Source organism: Pristis pectinata, chromosome 28, assembly GCF_009764475.1.
Source record: "Pristis pectinata isolate sPriPec2 chromosome 28, sPriPec2.1.pri, whole genome shotgun sequence".
NCBI classification, from domain to species: Eukaryota; Metazoa; Chordata; class Chondrichthyes; order Rhinopristiformes; family Pristidae; genus Pristis; species Pristis pectinata.
The window spans coordinates 21026648-21047925 of NC_067432.1; the positions used below are offsets into that span (position 1 = coordinate 21026648).

Sequence of the window (21278 nt, forward strand, 5' to 3'; positions counted from 1 at the left end):
GTTGAAACCCTGCATCAGGATGGTCCTGAGGCAGGGTTTTGACCTGAAACATCAACAGTTCCTTTCCCCCCCACAGATGCTGCTCGACTTGCTGAGTTCCTTCAGCAGATTGTTGCATCCTCTACAGCCCCTGTCATGGCAAGGATCATGCCCCTTTGTCTCTGGAGCTTCTTTTGAAGCTGTTCAATCTTTTCCTCACACATTGACCTATCAGCTTTCTTTTGGTACTTTCGCACGACATGGAATGTTGCCTTTAAGCCACTGCACTCTTGAAAGTGCCAACTATTTTCTTTCCATTCATTACTCACCTCCTATAGCTTGGATAACTAAGTTACCTTGATTATCTAGATAATCAATTTAGTTATGGCTATCCCCACCCTTACTGTCCTTGCTTTTAACTGGAACATATTTTTGTTGAGCACCATGAAAAATCTCTTTGAAAGTTCCTCAACTGTCCCACCATATAGCCTGTGTTTCCAGTCTACATTGGCCAACTCCTCCCTCATCCCATTGTAGTCTCCCTTGTTTTGGCATAATACACTGGTTTTAGATCGAACTATTGCACCCTCCATTTGAATGAGAAATTCAATCATATTATGATCACTCTTTCCAAGAGGATCCCTAACTACAAGATCATTAATTTTAACTGTTTCATTGCACAGGACCAGACCTAAGATAGCATTTTCCCTTGTAGGTCACTAACGTGCTGTTCAAGAGAGCTATCACGGATGCATTCTATGAAGTCCTCCTCAAGACTGTCTCCACCAACTTGATTCACCCAGTCTATGTGGAAGTTAAAGTCCCCTATGACAACTGCCATCCCATTCTTACATGCTTCAAATATTTCTTGGTTTATTGCCTGTGCCACTGTGATATTATTCGGTGGCCTATAGACAACTCCCACCAGTGATTTTTTTCCCTTTACTATTCCTAATCTCTGCCCAGATGGACTCAACGTTCTGCTCCTTTGATCTTATATCGTCTCTCACTATCACCCTGATCTCATTCTTAATTAAGAGCGCCACCACACCTCCCTTACCTTCCTACCTATCCTTCCGTATTACCTGATACCCTTAGATATTTAATTCCCACCCATCTCCACCCTGCAACTACATTTCCGTAATGGCCACAAAATCATATCCCTTTGTACTGATTTGTGCCACAAATTCACTGACCTTGTTTCGAATATTATGGACATACAGTTGAAGTGCCCTTAAACTTCATTGTCCTTTTAGAATCTAGTAACCTTTGTGTCCTTTTCATTTGACTTTTCTGTACTCCACTCTTTTCTCATTCTAATTTTTGCTCTGGTTTCTGCTTTGCTTGCCTCTATCTTCCTGCATGGATTCCCATCCCCCTGCCATATTAGTGCATAACATTTAGTGTTTTCTAGATAGTTATCCTTGGATAACTAAGGAAATAAAAGAAGGCATCAAGCTAAAAGTTCATGCTTACAAAGTCGTCAAGAGTAGTGGGAAACTGGAAGATTGAGAAAACTTTAAAAAGCAGCAAAGAAACATGAAGCAAGCAATAAGGAAAGGAAAGATAGATTATGAAAGTAAACTAGCACAAAATATAGACAGATAGTAAAGGTTTTTATAATTATATAAAGCGAAAAAGGGGGGCTAAAGTGAACATAGGTCCCTTGGAAGACGAGAAGGGGGAATTAATATTGGGTAATGTGGAAATGGCTGAGGCCTTGAATGACTATCTTTTATCCGTCTTCATGGTGGAGGACACGTCTAACATGCCAAAGAGAGACGTCATGGATGTAATGGGAGGTAAGGACCTCGATACAACCGCTGTCACTAAGGAGGTAGTGATGAGCAAACTAGTGGGCTGAAAGGTAGACAAATCCCCTGGTCCTGATGGGATGATTTCAGTCCCAGGGTACTGAAAAAAATGGCAGAAGTTATAGTAGAGGCGGTTGTGATAATTTACCAAAATTCTCTGGACTCTGGGCAGGTCCCAGTGGATTGGAAGACAGCGAATGTCATGCAGCTGTTTAAAAAAGGATATAGGCAAAAGACAGGTAATTAAAGGCTAGTTAGCTTAACATCTGTAGTCAGGAAAATGCTTGAAGCTATCATTAAGGAAGAAATAGCAAAACATCCGGATAGAAGTGGTTCCATCAGGCAGACACAGCATGGATTCAGGAAGGGCAGGTCCTGTTTGACAACCTTACTGGAATTCTTTGAGGATATAATGAGTGCAGTGGATAGAGGGAACAGGTGGATGTCGTATACTTGGATTTCCAGAAGGCATTCAATAAGGTGCCACATAAAAGACTTATCCTTAAGATAAGGATGCATGGAGTTGAGGGTAAGGTATTAGAACAGATAGAGGATTGGTTAAACAATAGAAGGCAGAGAGTTGGGATAGGTGGATGTTTCTCTGGTTGGCAATCAGTGGTGAGCCAGGTGTCGCAGGGGTCGGTGCTGGGCTCGTAACTGTTCATAACATATATCAACGATTTGGAAGAGCGGACTGAGTGTAGCATATCTAGTGCTGATGACATTAAATTGAGTGGAAAAGCAAATTGTGCAGAGGATGCGGAGAGTCTGCAGAGAGATATAGATAGGTTAAGTGACTGGGCAAGGGTTTGGCAGATGGAGTACAATGTTGGTAAATGTGAGGTCATCCACTTTGGAAGGAAAAATAGAAGATCAGATTATTATTTAAATGGTGAAAGATTGCAGCATGCTATTGTGCAGAGGGACTCGGGAGTGCTTGTGCATGAATCACAAAAGGTTGGTTTGCAGGTGCAACAGGTTATCAAGAAGGCAAATGGAATGTTGGCCTTCATTACTGGAGGGATCGAATTTAAGAGCAGGAACGTTTTGCTGCAACTGTACAGGGTACTGGAGAGGTCGCACCTGGAGTACTGTGTGCAGTTCTGGTCTCCTTACTTGAGGAAGGATACACTGGCTTTGGAGGCGGTGCAGAGAAGGTTCACCAGGTTGATTCCGAGGATGAGGGGGTTGGACTATGAGGAAAGATTGAGTCGCCTGGGACTATACTCGCTGGAATTCAGAAGAATGAGAGGGGATCTTATAGAAACATATAAAATTATGAAAGGGATAGATACGATAGAGGCAGGAAAGTTGCTTCCACTGGTAGGTGAGACTAGAGCTAGGGGACACAGCCTCAAGATTTGGGGGAATAGATTTAGGATGGAGATGCGGAGAAACTGCTTTTCCCAAAGAGTAGTAAACATGGAATTCTCTGCCCAGGGAAGCAGTAGAGGCTACCTCATTAAATATATTTAAGACACAGTTAGATAGATGTTTGCATAGTAGGGGAATTAAGGGTTATGGGGAAAAGGCAGGTAGGTGGAGATGAGTCCATGGCCAGGTCAGCCATGATCTTATTGAATGGTGGAGCAGGCTGGCCTACCCCTGCTCCTATTTCTTATGGTCTTATAGCATTGCTTCTGTAACCAGCTGCCCTGTCTTCCAAATAGCTGGACCTTGTCTTCATTCTTTTTCTTCTTCTTCTTTCTCCTGTCTAATCCTGGACAATTCATTCATCAATTTTGCTGCTGTTGCATCTTTCTCCTGTCAAAGCTCCGATGCTTCTTCCATCAATCTTGCTATTACAATATCCTTTTTCCGAAGCTTTACGTCCTGTTCCTGAAGTCTTTTGCCTTTTCTCCAGCAGCTGCAATCCTTTTCGTTGCCACCTCCGCCCCCCTGTGCCCCCCCCCCCCGGCACTTATCCCTGCAACCGCACCAAGTGCTACACCTGTCCCTACACCACCTCCCTCACCATCATTCAGGGACCCAAACAATCCTTCCAGGTGAGGCAGCGGTTCACCTGTGAGTCCAAGGGTGTCATTTATTGCATCCGGTGCTCCCAGTGCGGCCTCCTGTACGTCGGTGAGACCCGACGCAGATTGGTGAGCGCTTCGTCGAGCACCTTTGCTCCATCCACCGCAACAGCCAGGACCTCCCGGTGGCCACCCACTTCAATTCCACATCCCACTCCCATACTGACATGTCTATCCATTGCCTCCTCTACTGCCATGTTGAGGCCAGGCGCAGGTTGGAGGAACAACGCCTCATATTCCGCCTTGGGAGTCTCCAACCAGATGGCCTTTAAACATCGATTTCTCTCACATCAAGTAACCCCACCCTTTCTTTTTCTCCCCCCCCCCACTCCTTTGTCTTCCCTTATTCCTGTGGCTCTCTTCCCCCCACCTTGATAACCAGCCTACCCCTCTCCTCCCCCTCCCCCCCACCTTCTTATTCTGGCTTCTGTCCTCTTCCTTTCCAGTCCTGATGAAGGGTCTCGGCCCGAAACGCCGACTGTTTATTTCCCTCCATGGATGCTGCCTGACCTGCTGAGTTCCTCCAGCACTGTTTGTGTATTGCTCCAGATACATCCAGCATCCGCAGAGTTTCTCGTGTCTCTCTTTTGTGTGTTGCCTTTAACATCTTATTGCTTTCCTTTAAAACGTCAACTGTCTCCTGCAACCCTTTATCTTTCTTCTGATTCTCCCGCACTAACTGCTGTGTTTTTGTCCATATGCTAATAAAGGCAAGATTCTGTAAAACCTACTCCTTCCATCCTGTATTCACCCACCAGAGGGAGCCATCAGCATAGATTGCAACTGTGTTGAAGTGAAGTCCCTGATTGCTCCATGCTTTCTCCCTCTGTGACTGTGTTATAAATCCTTTAATCATCTTAAACACCCCACTCAGACCATCCTCTAATTCTCCATAAACTAAGGGAGTGAAAGTTCTAGTATCATTCCAGTGAATCTGCATTGATGCACACCAAGGTAAATATACCTTTCCTAAATGTATTCCTGAAATTGGAGAAGGGCTGGCCAGGGATGATATCAAGAAGCTCTTTTTCATTCAAAATGTCATGGATTCTGAAATATCTCCCTCAGTAATCTGTTGAGATTGGGGGTCATTTGGAAATATCAAAATGAGACTGATACTTTTCTGTTAGGCAAGGGCATTTGGTGATATGGGAGCCAAGGGCTTGATGGAGATAAAATAAAGTACAGTCTTGTGGTAAGTGAATAGTGGAATTGACTGCAGGGACTGAATGCCATTACTCCTTTTCCTATCTTAAGGAGATGATAAGGCAATGGGCTGGATCATGCTGACTGACAGCCAGAGATATGCAGTCAAATGCAGAAGTACAAGATGTGCTGAAGGCAGCAGCTGACTTAACAGTGGAACTGTAACTCACGTAAGGGTCCAGATATACTTGGCATTCAGTCCCTCAGCTTTACAGCAGGGAGGGTGAGTATATAGATGGTTGCCCTATTTATTGAACGGGATCACGACCCCTGTGGATAAAGGTAAGTGTGGGTAAATGCTTGAATTTTGTTTTATTTATTCACCTGCGTCATTCCTGGCAAGGCCAATATTTATTGAGAAGGTAGTGGTGAGCTGCTGCCTTGATTTGGTGAAGTACTTCCACAGTGCTGGAAGGGGTGGGGTTCCATGATTTAGTTCCAGAGATAATGAAGGAACAGTTTTCCAAATCGGGATGGTATGAGACTTGGAAAGGAACCTACAAATGATATAATTTCCAGCATCTGAAGCCCTTGTGTCTCTTGGTGATAGAGGTCATTGATTTGGGAGGTGCTGTCGGAGTAGCTAAGGTGGGTAGCTTGGTGCATCTTTTAGGTGGAATCCACTGCAATTAATGTGCACTGTTATTGAATGTTTATGGTGAACGATGAGGAACCAATCAAGTGAAATGCATTGTCCTGGATAGTGTTGACTTTCCTGAGAGCTGTTGATGCGTGATTCCATCACACACCTTCCTTGTGCCTTATGTCTGGTAGAAAGACTTTGCGGGGGGGGGGGGCGGTCACAAGGTGGGTTCCTCTTGGAGACAAGGTCCTTTCTTCACATGGAGGAGCCATGGTCACATTTGCAATCATGTTCACCTTCCATCTTGTGCGGCTCTACAATTGTGCTGCAAGGGATAGACTCAGAACAGATCTGGCAGCTCAAAACTGGGCATCCATGGGGTATTGTGCACCATCAGCAGTAGCGGTAATGTACATCACCATAATCTGTAATCTCACAGCCAGTGTATCTCTCCCTCTATCATTGCTGTCAAGATGGGGGTTTATCCTGATTCAGTGAATTGTGTAAAAGGACAATGCAGGAGCAGGTACCTAAAGAGGAACAGTCAGCCTTGTGAAACCAAGGACTGCATGTGCACTAAATGGCAAAAATAGATTGCCTCAGAGCTGAACAATCCACAGCCAATGGCTCAGATGAACGTCTACAGACCTACCACATCTAATTGTGAATGGTGGTGGACAACTGAACAGCTGATAGGAAGAGAAGGTTCCAAGAACATCCCCATCCTCACTGACGGCAGAGTGAGTGCCAAAGACAAGTCCTGAAACACTCACAGCCATGTTCATCCAGAAGGGCTGAGTAGATGATTCATCATGACTTTTTTCTGAGATCCCCTCCATCACAAAATCCAGTCTTCAGTCAATTTTATTCACTCAGTGTGATATCATGAAAAGGCTGAGGGCACTGGGTACTGCAAAGGCCATGGAACCAGGCAACATCCTGGCTTGCACTCTAGAACTAATTGCACCTCCAGCTAAGCTGCTCCAGTACAGTTAGACTCCTGCGTTCACCTGGGAGAAATTCCCTGGTATGACCTGCTCACAAAACGAGTCTATCCCATTTAGTACTATTGTAGTGTCTCAGAGTACAATGGAGGATGTTCTTGGTGCGAAGATGGAAGATGGGATTTTGTTTCCATGAGGACTGTGCGGTGGACACATCTACCAATCCCATCATGGGCAGATGCATCTACCACAGGTAGGTCGGTGAGGATAAAGTCAAGCAGGTTTATCCTTTATGTTGGTTTACTCACTGCCTGCTGCAGTTACGCCCTTCAGCTCACGCAATCAATGACTGTTCTACCGTCCCATTCTTGGTGATGGACATTGAAGACCTCCAGCTCAAGTACACATGTCCTTGCTGCTTTCAAGCTTTTATTGTTTCTTCCAAGTGTTGTTTAACATGGAGGAGTACTGATCCGTCAGCGGAGAGAGGACAGTTAAGTGTAATCAGGAGGGGGTTTGACCTGACGCCATGAGTTTTCATGGCGGCTGTCGTCAATGTCAAGGACTCCCAGGACGACCTCCCTCTGCCTGTCCACACCCCATCCCCCCCCCCCACCCCACCTCTGGTGGGTCTGTCCTGCAGTGGGCAGGGTGCACCCAGTGATGTTGTCTGTAAGATGTGATTCTGTCAGCACAACTATGTCAAACTGCTGATGGCTAGTTTGTTGAACAGGTCACCCAGTTTAGACAGCAGAGCTCCCAGGGGAAGACTTTGCAAGGTCAATTGGGCTGGGAGCAGCATTGTCTTCACTGAACTTGGTATCTGGGTCAATTCCAAGTGCTCTGTCCAGTTTTATTCTTTTTCTGTTTCAATGCAATGGATATGATTCATTTGAGTGACCTGGTAGGCCATGACAGAGAGTGAGCCACAATTGTTGGTCTGGAGTCACATGTAGCCCAGACCAGTTAATGAAGGCAGATGGATATTAGTGAACCTGATTGGGTTTTATGATCATCTGGTAGTTTGTTGGTCATCATTAATGAAACTAGCAGTTGTCTTACTCATTTTACTTTTGTTTTAATTATTTTGAATTCAATTGATATTTTAAAATAATTGTAAGAAGTTTATTTAAATCAATTTGATTTTTAAAAAATTGTCTCTGATGATCAGAAGCATGAAAAAGCCTTTGAAAGCCAAAGCGGTGTCAAAGGTTATTGAGGATTGGGCCTCAGGATTCAACACCTGAGGCCAACTCACCCACATGTAGCCTGCTGTGCCCAGTGGGATACCAGCCAGGAGCAGGCATCACCCTACCCAGCCTGCAACTGGCAAAAATAAGTGCCAGGGGACGGGGATGATGAGTTTGGACACTGGGCTGCACCGAAGATGGCTTGGCACGTTGTATAATTTCATTTTCTCCTTCTAACTGAACCAATTTCACTAAGAGTTGTACAATCTACAGGATATCTGCATTCTACTTAGCCGAAAATATACCAAGCAGTCCAAATCATAACTGCATTTGTCATTACCTGCCCAAGAGGGCTGTGGAGGAACAGTCACTGATTACATTAAAGGTAGAGATTCACGGATATCTAGATATTAAGGGAATCAAGGGATATTGGGTTGATTCAGGGATGTAGTGCAGAGGTGGATCAGCCACCATGGGCCACTCCTGCATTTCTTAGATTATATGTCATACATTAAAATTCTGCATTTTCCTTGTTCCCTATTTAACGCCATCAGCAGACTGTTACAAATATGCATCAAGTATATAAGCATAAGATACCGGGAACTCTCAGCAGGTCAGGCAGCATCTGCGGAGGGAGAACAGAGTCAACATTTTAAATCGATAACCTTCCTCTATCCATTAGCTGTTTCTCTCTCCACAGATGCTGCCTGACCTGCTGAGAGTTCCCAACATCTGCGGGTATTGTTTTCGCTTTGCACGAATATCAATAACGGACACATGGGGACACTGCTCGAGAAACAAGAACCTGCGACTCGGTCTCAGGGTGAAAAGCGTGCAGAGGGAAGGACAACTGCACATTTAACACGGTTGCAATGTGCACGGTGACGTTTGGGATAAATGCAGCGTTTAATTCTAAAGGACAAACACTGCATGCAAATCAGTATCAGATGCACCCTCCTACTTCACAGCAACCCCGCCACAGAGGAAGGGAAAGATCTCCGGTGCGTCGGTCACCGTGCTGTGAGTGACAGCCCAGCGCCGTGCTGACGTTCAGAGATGTGAAGTCCCCTCCAGACCTCTGAGCTGGAATGTGATTGTCAAGAGGGATCGGCGCCCGCAGTCCTAGGTCCCAGGGAGAGGCGCGCCCCCAGCACAGGACCTGGGCTTCCAGCCTTTATCATTATTATTATTTTTTCTACACGCGTGTTGAAGGGAGAGGGAGGAAAGGAAGTTACAGATCTGTTTGGAGGGGGAGCAAGCTCTCCTTTGTGATAACCTTGACAAGAGGCAGGGAGAGAATACAATACTGGAGTCTCATATAACGGAATCACAGCAAGAAGAGTTTTAAAAAAAGGAACGACGCAGTTAAGACGAAAGATAATCTATTTTTCTGTAAAACATGACAGCTTCTTCCGCTACCAGGGTCTTTGTGTTATCTCTTGTGTCAATCCCAGTGACCTACCTCTTTAATCTGCTGTCCTCCAGCAGCAGGTAAGTGGGGTGTTGATGTGGGTTTGTTGACTGTAGGCTGGACTGAAGAGCAGCAAGATTGAGGAAATTGTATTGAGAGTCCATTAAACCAAACGTGTGTGTGTGTGTGTGTGTGTGTGTGTGTATGTATATGTTACCAAACTGAAGTGAGCTCTATAGCCTTGTTTAACCAGCATTGATCAAGCGGGACGTTACCAGCTAATGTGAAAACTGAGACTGCCTATTTCCATTTTAGCAGGCATTTATAATTTGTGTTTAAATTTAATTCTGGACCAAAATAAGTTTGCTTGTATGTATTAACTTCTTTTAAAGTCTAATTCGCCTTGTGTAGGATACTCTTTGCTACATTGCCAGAGTGGCTGGAATTGAAACTGGGATCTGCATTGTGTCTGAAATATTATACCGTTAGAATGATGTTGTTTCCCTTGTTGCCAGACTAGTGAGGGACTGTGATCAGCCTGCCTTGGGGAGGTTCTTCAGTAAACTGTAATTTCAGAAGCTGGCCCTATCACAAGAGAGTCAAAAACCCTGAGGTCTGGGGATAAATGTGCATCATTCATTGCAAGTGGCAGGGCAGGTTAAGAAAATGATGGATAAAGCATGTGGGATCTTGGGTTTTATAAATAAAGGCATGGAGCACAAGAGCTGGGAGATCATGACGACCCTAGTTCTGCCACAACTGGAATATTGCATCCAGTTCTGGACACCACGCTATAGAAATAATGTAAAGGCTTTTGAGAGGGTGCAGAAGAGATTTACAGAAATAATGGTGGACTTTAGTTATGTAGGTAGATTGGAAAAGTTGGGGTTGTCTTCCTTGGAATAGAGGCAGTTGAGAGGGAATTTGATAGAGCCATTTAAACTCATGAAGAGTATAGACATGGTAGATAGAAAGAAACTGTTCCCATCAGCAGAGGGGTTGGGAACAAAGGGATTGGCAAAAGAACCAAACATGACATGAGGAAATAGATTTTTATTATGCATTGACTGTTTAGGGTCTGGAATGTCCTTGCCAGATGTATTAGTGGAGGCAGTTTCGTCTGAGGAATTGAAAATGATAATTATATGATGGGAAAGAATTTTGCAGAGCTGCAGAGAGAGTGGGGAAGTGGACTGAAAGACCTTATTCTGTGCTGTAACTACCCTCTCATTCTGTCTAATTAATTACTGTAAACATTTATTCTGTTAGTAAATTTTCCTCTGGCCTGAATGTGGTAAAGTGTTGAATTTGAACACTTTTCTTTAGTTTCTGGGGCCTTTTATTCCACCCCACTCCTGCCTGCTTTTTCAAGCAGCTATAACCCTGATCTCTTGGGTATCCTGTGGGAAACTTATCCCTTAACCAGCATCACTAAACATATTGCCTAGAAATTCGGCTGCATGGTGCTGATTTTTTTCGGCACTGTGCATGTCTAAAAATTGCCATTTCCCAGTGAACTTTTGGAATAAATTGCACCCCTCCAGAAATTTGATCAGGCCTTTTCCATTCCAAGATGCAGTTGAGAGAATGATTTTTTGTTCTGTTTTGCTCTTGCATATATTGATATCCTTCCCATAGCAGATGCTGGGAGCGATTTAGATGCAGACTGTCACACAAGTAATGCTGGAGGAACTCAGTGGGTCAGGCAGCATCTATGGAGGGAAATGGACAGTCGATGTTTTGGGTGGAGATCCTTCATCTGGACCAGACACAAGGGGGCCTTGACCCAAAACACCGACTGTCCATTTCCTTCCATGGATGGTGATGACCCGCTGAGTTCCTCCAGCATCTTGTGTGTCACTCCAGGTTCCAGTATCTGCAGTCTCTTGTGTCTCCATAGAGGCAGAATGTGGCAGTCATGAGTAACTCACAGCACAATCTAGTTTTACAAGGCCCTTGCTCTGCAATTGGGCTGATTAAGGTGCAGATTCTGGCCGGTCCTGGAGACTTGACTGAGTTCTTTACTTACCAGGTCTTCTTCAGGCCCCCTTTTTACCTCTCCCAAGGTCACAACACTCACCCGACCATCATCCAAACCTCTAGTCACCAACCTGACATAGCTCTTCTACCCCCCACCACCCCTTTGCCTGCCCACCCCCACTTGTTGATTGCGACACATGCAGCCCCGCAACTGACCTATTCCCGACCCATGAACTGTTGTTAGCATGTCACCTGGCAATAAAGTAAGGGGACCATGTGGATATCGAGAAAATTCCAGCCACTCAGTTGATTACTTAATTGCTGCTCACAGAATCCTGCTGCATGCAAAATGGCTGCAGCGTTTCCCTTGTTATAATGGTGAGTCCACATCAAAAGTACTTCATGAGATGTCTAGAGATTGTGGAAGGTAGTTTATGAATGGGAGATTGCCCTTCCTCATTCTGGCTTCTTGCTGAGGGATGGTTCGACAGGAGTAATAGTCGTCTGATCCTTCAGATCAGTGGAGGTTGAGAGGTGTCAGTAACTGGCAGAATTGGTAAAGACCAAGCTGTTCCTTCGCACATCTCTGCTTCCAGCCAAATTAGTTGGTTAAAGATTCGGGGCAGAATTCCTGGCTCATTGTGGGGCATTTTACTATGTTAAAGCCCTTGTATTGATGCAAAGATTTATTTGTCTTTTTAAAAAAATACTGTGGATGAACTTCCTAGGGACGTCATTCTAACCATCAGTTCCATTTTGGTAGTCAGGTTTGGTCAAGCAGGAGGTGTTTCCAGTAAACCTGCATCTGTTACATTGATGGAATGTGAGAAGCTTTTGAGGAATTTCTTAGCCATTGATGTTTTAACAAAAGACTGAACCAAAATCAGAGTATAATTTGTAAGGAATATGGAAACAATACTTTGTTGATTTTGCACTCATTGACCTGTACAAACCACAGGAATGGCATGTTCCTGGGGTCTGGTTATGTATCTCTATGTTATAACCTGTTGTTTTTACCCAACTTTAATTGCGACACCAGTGACTGTCTGTCACTGACTTTCTCTAAACCTCTCCACCTCACAACTTCCGTTTCCTCCTTAAATGCAGCCTCTTTAACTAGCTGTTATGGTCGAACTTCCTTCTTATATCTTCTCATATATCTTGATGTAATGTTTTGACTGGATGTTTTCTTCCTTTAAGAGTTTTGCTATTTGATATACCATCTTAAATAAAAATAAGATTCTTTAATATAAAATAAATAATAAAACATTAAAAAAGCATGTGAATTTTATTTTCACTTTAGCAGCCCATGGACAATCCTTATCGTTGCATTGTTGGTCTTGATTTCGATTGCAATAATAGCAATTTTACTGGTTAAAAAAAATCCTCCAAAGGATCCTTTATTCTACGGTGAGTAAAACATAATAATGTTAAGAGTTGCCAAATATAAGTACAATCAGTGTAATTTATGCTTTGGAAAAACCCTGAAATAGATCCCATAATAATTGTGTACTGTTTTCTTCATGACAGTTTATGCAGTGTTTGCATTTACCAGTGTAGTGGATCTTATTATCGGACTTGAGCAGGATGGACTCATTGATGGATTCATGACCCTGTACCTGAAAGAGGTAAGGCAGAAGTAGTGTGTAATCTTCAGCAAGTGATTACGGGTGATAATTTTGTCTCAAGGCAACAGTGAAAAAATAGTGGGAAAGGGTCAATGGCTTTTAAACATCACATCTAATTTGGGTAAAAAAAGAAAATAAATCCTCCAATGTCAATACAATTCTTCGACTTGGGGAAATCAACCTTTCCTGAGGTGGTTCCTGGCAGATTGTGTAAGGAAGGTTATCCATTTTCTAAAGGTACTTCTTTGTGAGTGGTAATCTATGATAATGTCATAGAATCCTTGATAGGTACAGCATGTAACAAGCCCTACACTTACATTTATTATACTCTAACCTATTTTATCCTACCCACATTCCCATCAATTCCTCCCCTCGCCACCTCCAGATCCTGCCCCTCACCTACACACTAGGGGCAATTTAAAGTGACCAATTGACCTACCAACTGGCAGATTTTTGGGATGTAGGAGGAAATCAGAGCATCCGCAGGAAACCCATATTGTCACAGGGAGAACGTGCAAACTCCACACAGACAGCACCAGAGGTCAGGATTGAACTGGGGTCATTGGAGCTTTGAAGCAGCAGCTCTATTAGCTGCACCACCGTGATGCTCCATATGATGGAGAATACACTTAAAAAGACAAAACTTCTTCATAAACATGTGATGGCCAGAATTTTGTGCGGAAATACAGGTAGTTCATTATGGATCTTCTGAATTTTCCTATATAAGTGCCACCAGGTTTGGGAATCCTGTCTATGTAGAAAATGGGGATATTGTTAAAACTAGATTTTTTTTTTTGATTTGACACCAGGCTAAGACATGGGTCATAGCTTAGCTGGCTGTGAAAGCTTTCCAGCTGTTTTGTGGGAACGGCCTGTTCTAGCCCCACTATGGCCTTTGTGTTTATGTAGAGCCTTGCCATCGAGAATTGGAACCACTTCAGACAGGAAGTTGATGTTGGTGGATCTCTGTGCGGAGCGCAGATGGCTTACCATTGGTGACAAAGTCTGGGCTGATGTTGCTGCTGATGATGATGGGCTGGACTGGCATGCAGAATCCCTCCTTTTCTCCCTCCACTCTTTTAATGAGTACCAATTGACTTGAATCACCTTGAGTTGTAGACACAGAGCTAGGAAGGGTTTAAGGACGAGGAATGCTGGCCGCAGGACTGCCTCCTTGCCTGCTAAATCAAAGAACAAACTGCAGAGGCAGAGATATGTGAATTTCCTTTATCCTTTGGGTGACGATGGGGGAAGATTTTCTTCACACTCTTTATGGTGAAATTATAAACCTGTACATAGGGGTTGGATTTGTTACTTTCAGCAAACAATAAATAGAAGAAGCTTTCCTTTAATTTTTAGGCTTGGTCAAATACTTGGGATTTAATGAGGATCATAAAGGAAGTGGAGAGCTTTAGGAATTCAGGGAGTGAGCCAGAAATGGTGGGTGATAAAGATGCAAAAGTCAGTGAGGGGTTAGAGAATTTTTGTTGCTGGAGTTTGGGTAGACTAGGAGAGTTACTGACATAAGATTGTTGAGGCTAAATATGAAAATAAGATGTTTTAAACTTCCTCCTCTTTCTCAGCCATTTCTAATTGATTATCAGCCCCACCTCCAATAACTGGTGACCCCTTTCCCAATCACTCTTCTTGTGGAGAGAATTGCAGATAGTCCTTTGTGTGGTCTCATGGGAGTACTATTCTCAAATGTTTACCATCATGATCCCGGTGATTTATAGGGAAAACTGCCCACCACGTTAATCCCAAACAGATTCACCAGGATTGGATTTGCACGTTAGAATTGTCTTGTGAATTTGGAAAACGTTGCAGAGAAAGAACTGGAGAGTGTGCTGATTTAGGATTGCACCAGCAAAGAGCTGTCTTGAGTGTGGCAGGCCAAATGGCTTCCTGCTGTCATGTGGAAGACCTACAATCCTGGGGAATGGGAACACAGTTCTCTTGTGTTGCCAGTTATCAGTATGATTTTAAACTCTGGAGAATAATAAATTACTGCAAGTCCATGTTTGTCAATTCTTTTTCATAGAATAAAGACTCTTCTCAGGAGTTCCATTCCTGAACTAAGTTGGATACCATTGAAATGGTTGACACAGTAATTAACCTCATCAGCATTTTTGCACAGTGTTCTCAGTGCATTTAAATGGCAATAATGAAAATCCTGCACCACATTTGCATCAAATTTTGTCAGAGAACATTAGCACAGAGATCAAGTGCAAGATTAAGAAGGCAGTTTTCATATGGGCTCTAAATGGAGCAATGGTTTATTGGAAATGAAGATAATGAGTTGATCATTCAATTAGTTCATGTTATTTTCAATCTAGATTTATAAATTGTCAAGCATGTAAGATGAAGAAAGGGCAACATGGAATTTGAAAAGTAATTTTTTTTGTGTGTTGAGCTAGGAAATATGAAATAACACAAGTATTTATTAGTGTTGGGTAAAAAGAGGCATTTTTATTCAATAAAATGTTTAATTGGAGATTTATCAATTTGTGGTCTTTCTAAAGTACAGCCACCTCAATAACAATAACAAATATAGACTAGCTCAGAATTTAATAATTTCTTTGACAAAATCTTCACTCTCTTTGAAGTAATTGCAGACACCATTTCTTGCTTTGTTTTGAAGCATATAAGGTTCTTAGGGGGAATGACAGGATAGATATTGAGATGTTTCCACTGGTGGGATAATCGAGGGAACAGAGTTACAGGATTAGGAGCAGTCATTTAAAACGGAGGTGTGTGGGAACTTCTTCTCTCAGAGGGTGGTGAGTGTCTGGACTTCACTGCCCCAGAGGCTAGATCATGGTGGGTATTTAGAGAGGAAAGAAATATTTGAAAGATCCGGGAATTGAGGTCACGGGGAACTAGCACAGAGGAGGAGACGAGGCCTAGGGGAGATGATCCATGATCATATTGAATGATAGGGAAAGGTTTGAGGGGCTGAGTGGCTTACTCCTGCTCCTATGTGCTTATTCCCACGGGCATTTTTACTTTCCTCACATTTTCCACCAGTGTCACATCACTGATCAGCTCATCCTATAGTCAAGTGGGATTGGCCCGTCATCTTCATGAGTGTCTTGAAAGCTCTGTTTGGCATTCATAAAGTAAAATGAACAAAAATGTCAACTCAAGAGTTGTTGAAATTTATTGCTGACATACAGTTAATCAATGAAAGTAAAATGATTCTCCCGGTAGGGATTTGAAAGTGGTTTAAATACATCATATGCAAAGCCACTTTTTTTAAAGCACTGAGTTCACTTAACTTCTGATGAAGGGTCTTGACCTGAAACGTCAACTGTTTATTTCCCTTCATTGATGCTGCCTGACCTGCTGAGTTCCTCCAGCATTTTGTGTGTGTTGCTCCAGATCCCAGCATCTGCAGAATCTCTTGTGTCTCCAAGTTCACTTAAAATGAGCTTCATTTGTTGTGAAGCTTGATGATCTACTGAGACTGTGATATTTATTTAATATATGCAACGCTTTCTAATCAGTCTTTATTAAGCATGTTTCAGCACTATTTTCAGGCATATTGCGAAGGTATTCCACTGTAGAAAATTCACAGATTTTAATTCATGCCCAATAATCTCTGCAATTGATAGAAATCTGCTCAGATATTCCAGGCTCCAAGTTCTCCTCCAGCCATCCTTGGCCTCTATAATTGTGTCTGGTCTAGTTTTCGTCTTTGTGCCAATGTAAGTAGTTTAACATAAATGAGAGCTAGGAAATGTGAAATAATCCAAGTTTTACGTGGTTCAAAGCAAAGTTAACAATGGCCTTGATACAGTTAACGAACATCTATTACAAAATTACCTGCGACTTTATTTATGGCTGCATAAACCAATGCTGGACGTGACTGATTCCCATTAATCAAATGTATTTCTTTTGATATCATTTAAAGACTTCATAACTAGTAAGCTAAATTCTCACAGTAACAGAAGATTTAAAGTTATGATCTTGCCTTGATTATTTGATGACACTGAGTAGAACCAGTGCTTTAGTAAGGCAAGCGGTAAAATCTGCTGCTAAATGCTGTAGGTGTGTGTACGTACAGCTATTGCCCTTTTTGTTTTTGTTATGCAGGGTGAACCTTACCTGAGCACTGGCCATGGTCACATGATTTGCTACTGGGATGGTTCCGCACACTACTTGATGTATCTCTTGATGGTAGCAGCGATTGCCTGGGAGTAAGTTATATAAGCTTTAAAGAGATCAAAATTTTCCTTGAATATTGGCACAACTCTGCGTGTGAACAGTTACAGCTCCTGATGGTTATTTGGCATGATTTTTAAAACAATGTTGTGAGTGCACTGAAAATCCCTGGATACAAGAGCAGGGAGGTTATGTGCCAGCTTTAGAAAACCTTGGTCAGACCTCAGCTGGAATACTGCATGCAGTTAGAACATAGAACATAGAACACTACAGCACAGTACAGGCCCTTCAGCCCATAATGTTGTGCCGACATGTTATCTTGCTCTAAGATCTATCTAACCCTTCCCTCCCAGATTGCCCCCCCCATTTCTCTATCATTCATATATCTATCTAAGAGTCTCTTAAATGTCCCTAATGTATCTGCCACCACACTGTAGGGAAGGGCGTGATAGAGCTGGAGAGGGAGCAGAGGAGGTTCACCAGGATGTTGCCTGGGATGGAGCAGTTTAGTTATGAGGAGAGACTGGGCAGGCTAGCTTTGTTTTCCCTGGAGCGGAGGGGGTTAAGACCAGACGTGATTGAGGTATATAAAATTATGAGGGGTACAGACAGGGTAGACTGCAGGAATCTTTTCCCCTTATCAGAGGTGAATAAAACTAGAGGACATGGATTTAGGGTGAGGGGTAAGAGATTTAGAGGAGGTTTGAGGGGGACCTTTTTCACTCAGAGATTGGTGAGCACCTGGAATGCACTTCCAGAGAGAGTGGTGGAAGCAGAGTCACTGACAGCATTTAAGTAGTGTCTACATGAGCATTTGAATCATTAGGCATTGAAGGCTACAGGCTAAGTACTGGAAGATGGGATTGATACAGAAGGGTGCCCACTGGTCGGTGTGGACATGGTAGGTCGACTGGCCTGTTTCCATGCTGTGTGACTCTACGACACACTGACACTAAATGATTTAGGCAGCATCAACAGCTTCACAGGGTGCCCTCAACATTTCGCACAATTAGTTGTGCTTGTTCCAAACTTACTTGGGATGGGTAGTTAGTCGAGAAACAAAGGACTGTGGAATCTAGATGAAAAACACTATGATGCTGGAGGAACTTAGCAGGCTAGGCAGCATCCATGGAGAAAAGCAGGCGGTCAATGTTTCGGTCAGGACTCTTCTTCAGGGTAATTAGTGCTAACCACTATGAGGGACACATACATCCGCAGCCTAGCAACCAGCAGAAGATGGTCGCTTTCCACCTCCAGCTCCACAAGTGTATTCTGGTTTCTGTACTTGGTTTATTTTAACTTGCATCCCATTTTTTTTTGCTAAATCCTTGTTTATGGAAAGAAGGCCCTGTTATCTTTCTATTTCTTTTAATGTGACATTTAGGGTTTATCTTGTTGAATTATTTCTTGTTCTTAGAACCAAACTTCTGCACAGTCTGGCGATGACGTGGTGGGTTGTGGGGTAATGGAAATCTTCAGACAATCTAATTCCATTCAGGCTGCTGTTGGTTCAGTGAAATGTTCTTATTTAAAGCCTATGGCATATTCGTTAAAAACGCAACGCAGAGTGAAAACAGAACTTTGTTTACAATTTGACTTAATTTGAAGCAATGTCCAACTTCTGTCAATACTACTCCATTGTTAGTTACTGTAGTGATAAATATTTTCTGGAACAGTATTAGACTGACTGTTGTTGGTCTGTAATTCAAAAGATAGCGTGTTAAAATGGAAAATATTTCAATTTTGATTTCATTTGTGGGCAGACTTCAAAGTATAAGGTTATTTCTTAATAAATTTGTTTGTCAAGACTTGCTTTGTAAAGGAAGAACTGAACACCGTTTTGTTTAGTGCTGTACACAGTAGATTGGTTCATTTAGATAGAATATAATTGCAGTGACTCCATGGAAACAAGATTGTTCCTCCAGTGTTGCTCCCTTTGCAATTATGTGTCCATTCTGAGATCTGATACGTATCACTTGGAACTTCTGAGATCCCAAGCAAGGGGGCGTTCCTCCATTTAGTAAACTGATTTATTATTGTCACACGTACTGAGGTACAGTGAAAAATTTTGTTTTGCCTGCCATCCATACAGCTATTGAGGTAGTACAAGGGAAAAGCAATACAGAATACAGAATAAAATGTTACAGTTCCAGAGAAGGTGCAGTGCAGGCAGACAATAAGGTGCAAGGCCATGATGAGGTAGATTGTGAGGTGAAGAGTTCATCTTATTGTACAAATGGACCGTTCAATAGTCTTAGCATGATAAAAGCTGTCCTTGAGCCTGGTGGTACGTGCTTTCAGGCTTTTGTATCTTCTGCCCGATGGGAGAGGGAAGAAGAAAGAATGCCCAGGGTGGGTGGGGTCTTTGATTATGTTGGCTGCTTTACTGAGGCAGTGAGAAGTGTAAGCAGAGTCCATAGAAGGGAGGCTGGTTTTCATGATGTGCTGAGCTGTGTCCACAACTCTCTGCAGTTTCTTGTGGTCTCAGGCAGAGCAGTTGCCATTCCAAGCAGTGATGTATCCGGATAGGATACTTTCTATGGTGCATCAATAGAAATTGGTGAGGGTCAATGGGGACATTCCAAATTTCTTTAGCCCCCTGAGGAAGTAGTGGTGCTGGTGAGCTTTCTTGGCCGTGACATCTACGTGTTTGGAACAGGATAGGCCATTGATGATGTTCACTCCTAGGAACTCTCAAACCTCTCGAGTCAGATGTAAACATGTGAACTGGCTCCCTTCCTGAAGTCAATGAGCAGCTCTTTTATTTTGCTGACATTGAGGCAAAGGTTGTTGTCATAACACCCTGCCACTAGGCTCTTTATCTCCTTCCTGTACTCTGACTCATTATTATTTGAGATTCGGCCCACTACAGTGGTGTCATCTGCAAATTTGTAAATGGAGTTAGAGACTGGATGGTGATTGAGTGAGTTGTTCTTCAGTGACATCATTTCCAGATCATGTCTAGGCTTGCAGTTACTCTTTCTAAATACTAATAAATGCACTGACGGGTAATGTACTTAACAATGAGGATTTCTAAGCTGCCTATTAGTTTGGTCAGTGTTAGGTTAATTGGGATGGTCTTGGCGGAAGTACAGTTCATCAGTTGGGTAACAAAGGGCAAGATCTGAGCTGGCACTGATTATTCCCCAGGAATGCCAAGAGGCTGTCTTGTGGCAAGAGGCAGTCTGAGCTGAGATCGGTTTTCACAGCATAAATAGTTCCCTGAGGCAGCCCTTCAGGATGGAAGATGACTTGCTTCCACTTCTGCTTTGTGGGGCCTGAGGTGGCTGATAAGTCCAAACTGGGAACAGGAAACTTCCACAGATGGGGCAGGTGGGATGGGCCGGTGGGTGGTTTCTGAGGTGGTGGCTCCTGCTCTTTACACCACGCCTCTGTGTGCTCCTCATACATGGTCTTGAGGCTGTCAATACCACCCCAAAATATCTTCTACATGTTGAGTGATCATGGGACAAAGGTTTCCAAGAGTCAGTAGAAATATTGCATCTTTTCAAAGAGGCTTTGAGCATATCCATAATTCTTTTCCTCTGTCCTCCTGGTAATGACTTCCCACCACAGAACTCAGTGTAGACTGTTTGTTTCAGAAGTCTGGTGTTGTGCATGCAAGTAACATGGTCTAATGGAGCTAACTGTTATTCAATCTCTGTGCTGGGGATATTTGAAGGGCCTGTTTCTGTGCTGAATAGCTCTTTGACTATGACTCAACCCACCTGTCCATCCCATCTGGTACTCCCTGCTCCATCTGTAGAAGAGTCTGCTGTTCCTACTTTGGCTTCAGAGCCCACAAAATAGAAGTGGAAGCAAGTCACAGCATTGGTGATACCTCTCCAGTGCTTTGAGGTGCCTACTGTAGGTAGTCCAGGTCTCTGAAGCACATAGGAGGACAGAGATCATCGCTGTCCTGTAGACCATGAGCTTTGTACCAGGTCTGAAGTCTTAATCTTCAAACACTCTTTTTTTCCCTTAGCCAAAGGCTGTGCTGGTGCACAGAAGGTGATGGTGAATGTTGTTATCAGTATCTGCCCTCGCTGAGATGCAGCTCCTGAGATAGGGAAAGTAGTCCATGTTTTCCCAGAGCTCACAATGAAACTTCATTGTCAGAGAGTGGTTTGTACAGTGGGGGAAGGTTGATGAAGGGCCTTTGTTTTGCAGATGCTGAGTGTAAAACCCACCTGTCATCAACAAATCAAACAATAACTTGGAGCTCGACCTCCAAACATGAACAATACTAGCATTGTCTGTGTACTGTGGGACATTGACTGAGGTCAGGTTGACCTTGGTTCTGGAGTGCAGGTGAGGCAGTTTTCCATTAATTTCTCTGCAGC

General features: G+C 43.2%; 1 protein-coding gene across 3 annotated transcripts in view; it reads left to right on the plus strand.

Moving 5' to 3' along the window:
* Positions 1 to 8698: 8698 nt before the first annotated feature.
* LOC127584022 (transmembrane 6 superfamily member 1-like) overlaps positions 8699 to 21278 on the plus strand; it is a 45309-nt gene continuing 32729 nt past the window's right edge. The window contains exons 1-4 of one of the 3 annotated variants that reach the window (XM_052040537.1): positions 8699 to 9243; positions 12450 to 12553; positions 12674 to 12771; positions 16867 to 16970. In XM_052040537.1, the coding sequence (XP_051896497.1) occupies positions 9152 to 9243; positions 12450 to 12553; positions 12674 to 12771; positions 16867 to 16970 (398 nt within the window). In that variant the 5' untranslated portion in view covers positions 8699 to 9151. Of the gene's footprint in view, positions 9244 to 12446; positions 12554 to 12673; positions 12772 to 16866; positions 16971 to 21278 lie in introns of all 3 variants that reach the window. The other 2 variants (XM_052040536.1, XM_052040538.1) reach the window with 2 other exon arrangements.